We start from the raw sequence: 2,004 nt of genomic DNA on the forward strand, positions 1-2,004 counted from the left end.
CAACATATACGAATGAGGATTTCTCTAGTAGTTCACGGTTGACTGAAACTGAATTGAAATTCTGAAGCATTTGAGGCGTACGTGCTTATATATATAGAAGAATGCTCTCCAAACGAGAGTACGCAAAGTTACATAGCTTGTAGCTGAACCTCCTTTCACCCACAATGCGCATGCAGTCCCTCATCTTCCTTACGGCTGCGCTCCTCTTCTCGAGGGCGACAGCCGACGAGGTGGCTGAAGAGGTCATCCCTCTATACTACACGTGCAGCGTGGATGGCGGCCGGTACAGAGACAACGTACAGCACGTACCTGTCCAACCTCAAGGCTCTGGCCGTGGCGCTCACCGCGAACGCGAGCACTCCCAGCTTCGTCTCCGGCGCCGTCGGCCAGGCCCCCGACGCGGTCTACGGCTTCATGCTCTGCCGCGGAGACTACGCTGGTGACGCCTCCTGCGGCGACGGCCTCCGCAAGGCCTTCCAGAACGCCGTCGACAAGGGCTTGGTCTGCCCATTCTACAAGGAGGTCACCATCTACTACGACCAGTACATGCTCCGCTTCTCCGGCGACGACGTCCACTGCAGCCTCACCAACAGGCCGGCATAGGTCGCTTCGAACATGAACAACGTGACCGGCGCGACCACAAAGGGCTACGGCGAGATGGTCCATGTCGGCCCCTCATTTTGAGAGTCCGAAAGTGCATCTGTACTTGCGCCAGGATCACGCACAAGTACGCACCCGATCACAGAAATGGCACACAGATTTATAAAACACCGAGCTTTATTGATATTTAGAAATAGGGTCTTACACAAGTGTCTAAAAAGGGCTTAGCCATAGGCTTTTACAAGTCTATCAGGTTCTATTTGTCGTGAAGCGACATTTTATTGCAGCAGGGTGGCAACTACTAAACGGTATTTATTAGTGCAGAGACACTCTACTCCACAGGCATGCTTGAGCGCGGTCGAAACCCTAGATCCTAGGACTCCTTTCAACGGTTCGCAACTCCTCGTGTGGTTCCTAATCCTCGTGGTTCGCCTCCTCGTTGATGTTGAAATCTTCCTCATTATCTGAAAGTCAACAACGGGTGAGTACATACGTACTCAGCAAGCCCTAACCATAGGGTATGGTGGATGGTGTAGGCTTGTTAGTGGAGGTGGATGATGGAGGTGTTTGGTGGAGGTGGTTGATGGAAGTGTTTGGTGGAGGTGGCTGATGGAAGTGGTAGGGTGATGTAGTTATAATTAAAGGTTTTGGGCCCTGGCAGAGTATTACCATTCTCACTAGTTCCCAGGTTAGTAATAAAGATTCATAAATCTCATGAATTCTATTTCATTGCTCATAAAAGTAAATCTAATCATAAGTGACCTCATCTTAGCGGTTGCCCATTCCAAGGACGTGGCTATTTGAATAGATTCAATACGCTCTGCAGAGGTGTACAAATTTCCCACATGATAGGCGCTTTCCCTTCCATGATCAGTGGATGGAATAGTCCTAACCAGACCCCGTACCCGAAAGTACGCGACCTTAGATGTCCATATAACTCTACCACGGCTTCTCAGGGGTTGGAAAACTTCGGATGATACCAAATCATCCATAATAATTCGGATGATACCAAATCATCCATTTCAAGAACCCGGATGATACCACATCATCTGGTCAATATAAGGTGGCTTGAGCTCGACCAAATCAAGGGGCTTAATGTGGAAGACCACTTAGCAACCACGCCAACCGGAACACGGCATATCACTTAGAAACCGGGTCTGCTCCTGATATTCCGCTGCCAACACCGGCCTCCTAGTAGAAATTATACTTCTATCTAACGGGGTGTGAGATCAAGTCTGCCCATACAGACATGTGGCTGTACGTAATATCTGGCTAGGCGAGATGGCCTATGAACCGGTCCTTATGTGACCAAGGCGAGTATCTTCCAACAGGAACCCTCACTAGGCGATCCTGCCAAGGTAATCCATACCACATGAATTACCCCTCACTCGGCCCCTATCGATA

The 2,004-nt window shown here is 49.8% G+C and overlaps 1 protein-coding gene across 1 annotated transcript; it reads left to right on the forward strand.

Annotated features, from left to right (window-relative positions):
- Positions 1–273: 273 nt before the first annotated feature.
- LOC136480568 (putative cysteine-rich repeat secretory protein 7) lies at positions 274–603 on the forward strand. The gene has a single exon (XM_066478072.1). It carries the CDS (start codon positions 274–276, stop codon positions 601–603), a length of 330 nt encoding a protein of 109 aa, XP_066334169.1.
- Positions 604–2,004: the final 1,401 nt, after the last annotated feature.

This window comes from Miscanthus floridulus, chromosome 9 (genome assembly GCF_019320115.1).
Source record: "Miscanthus floridulus cultivar M001 chromosome 9, ASM1932011v1, whole genome shotgun sequence".
In the NCBI taxonomy this organism is placed as follows: Eukaryota; Viridiplantae; Streptophyta; class Magnoliopsida; order Poales; family Poaceae; genus Miscanthus; species Miscanthus floridulus.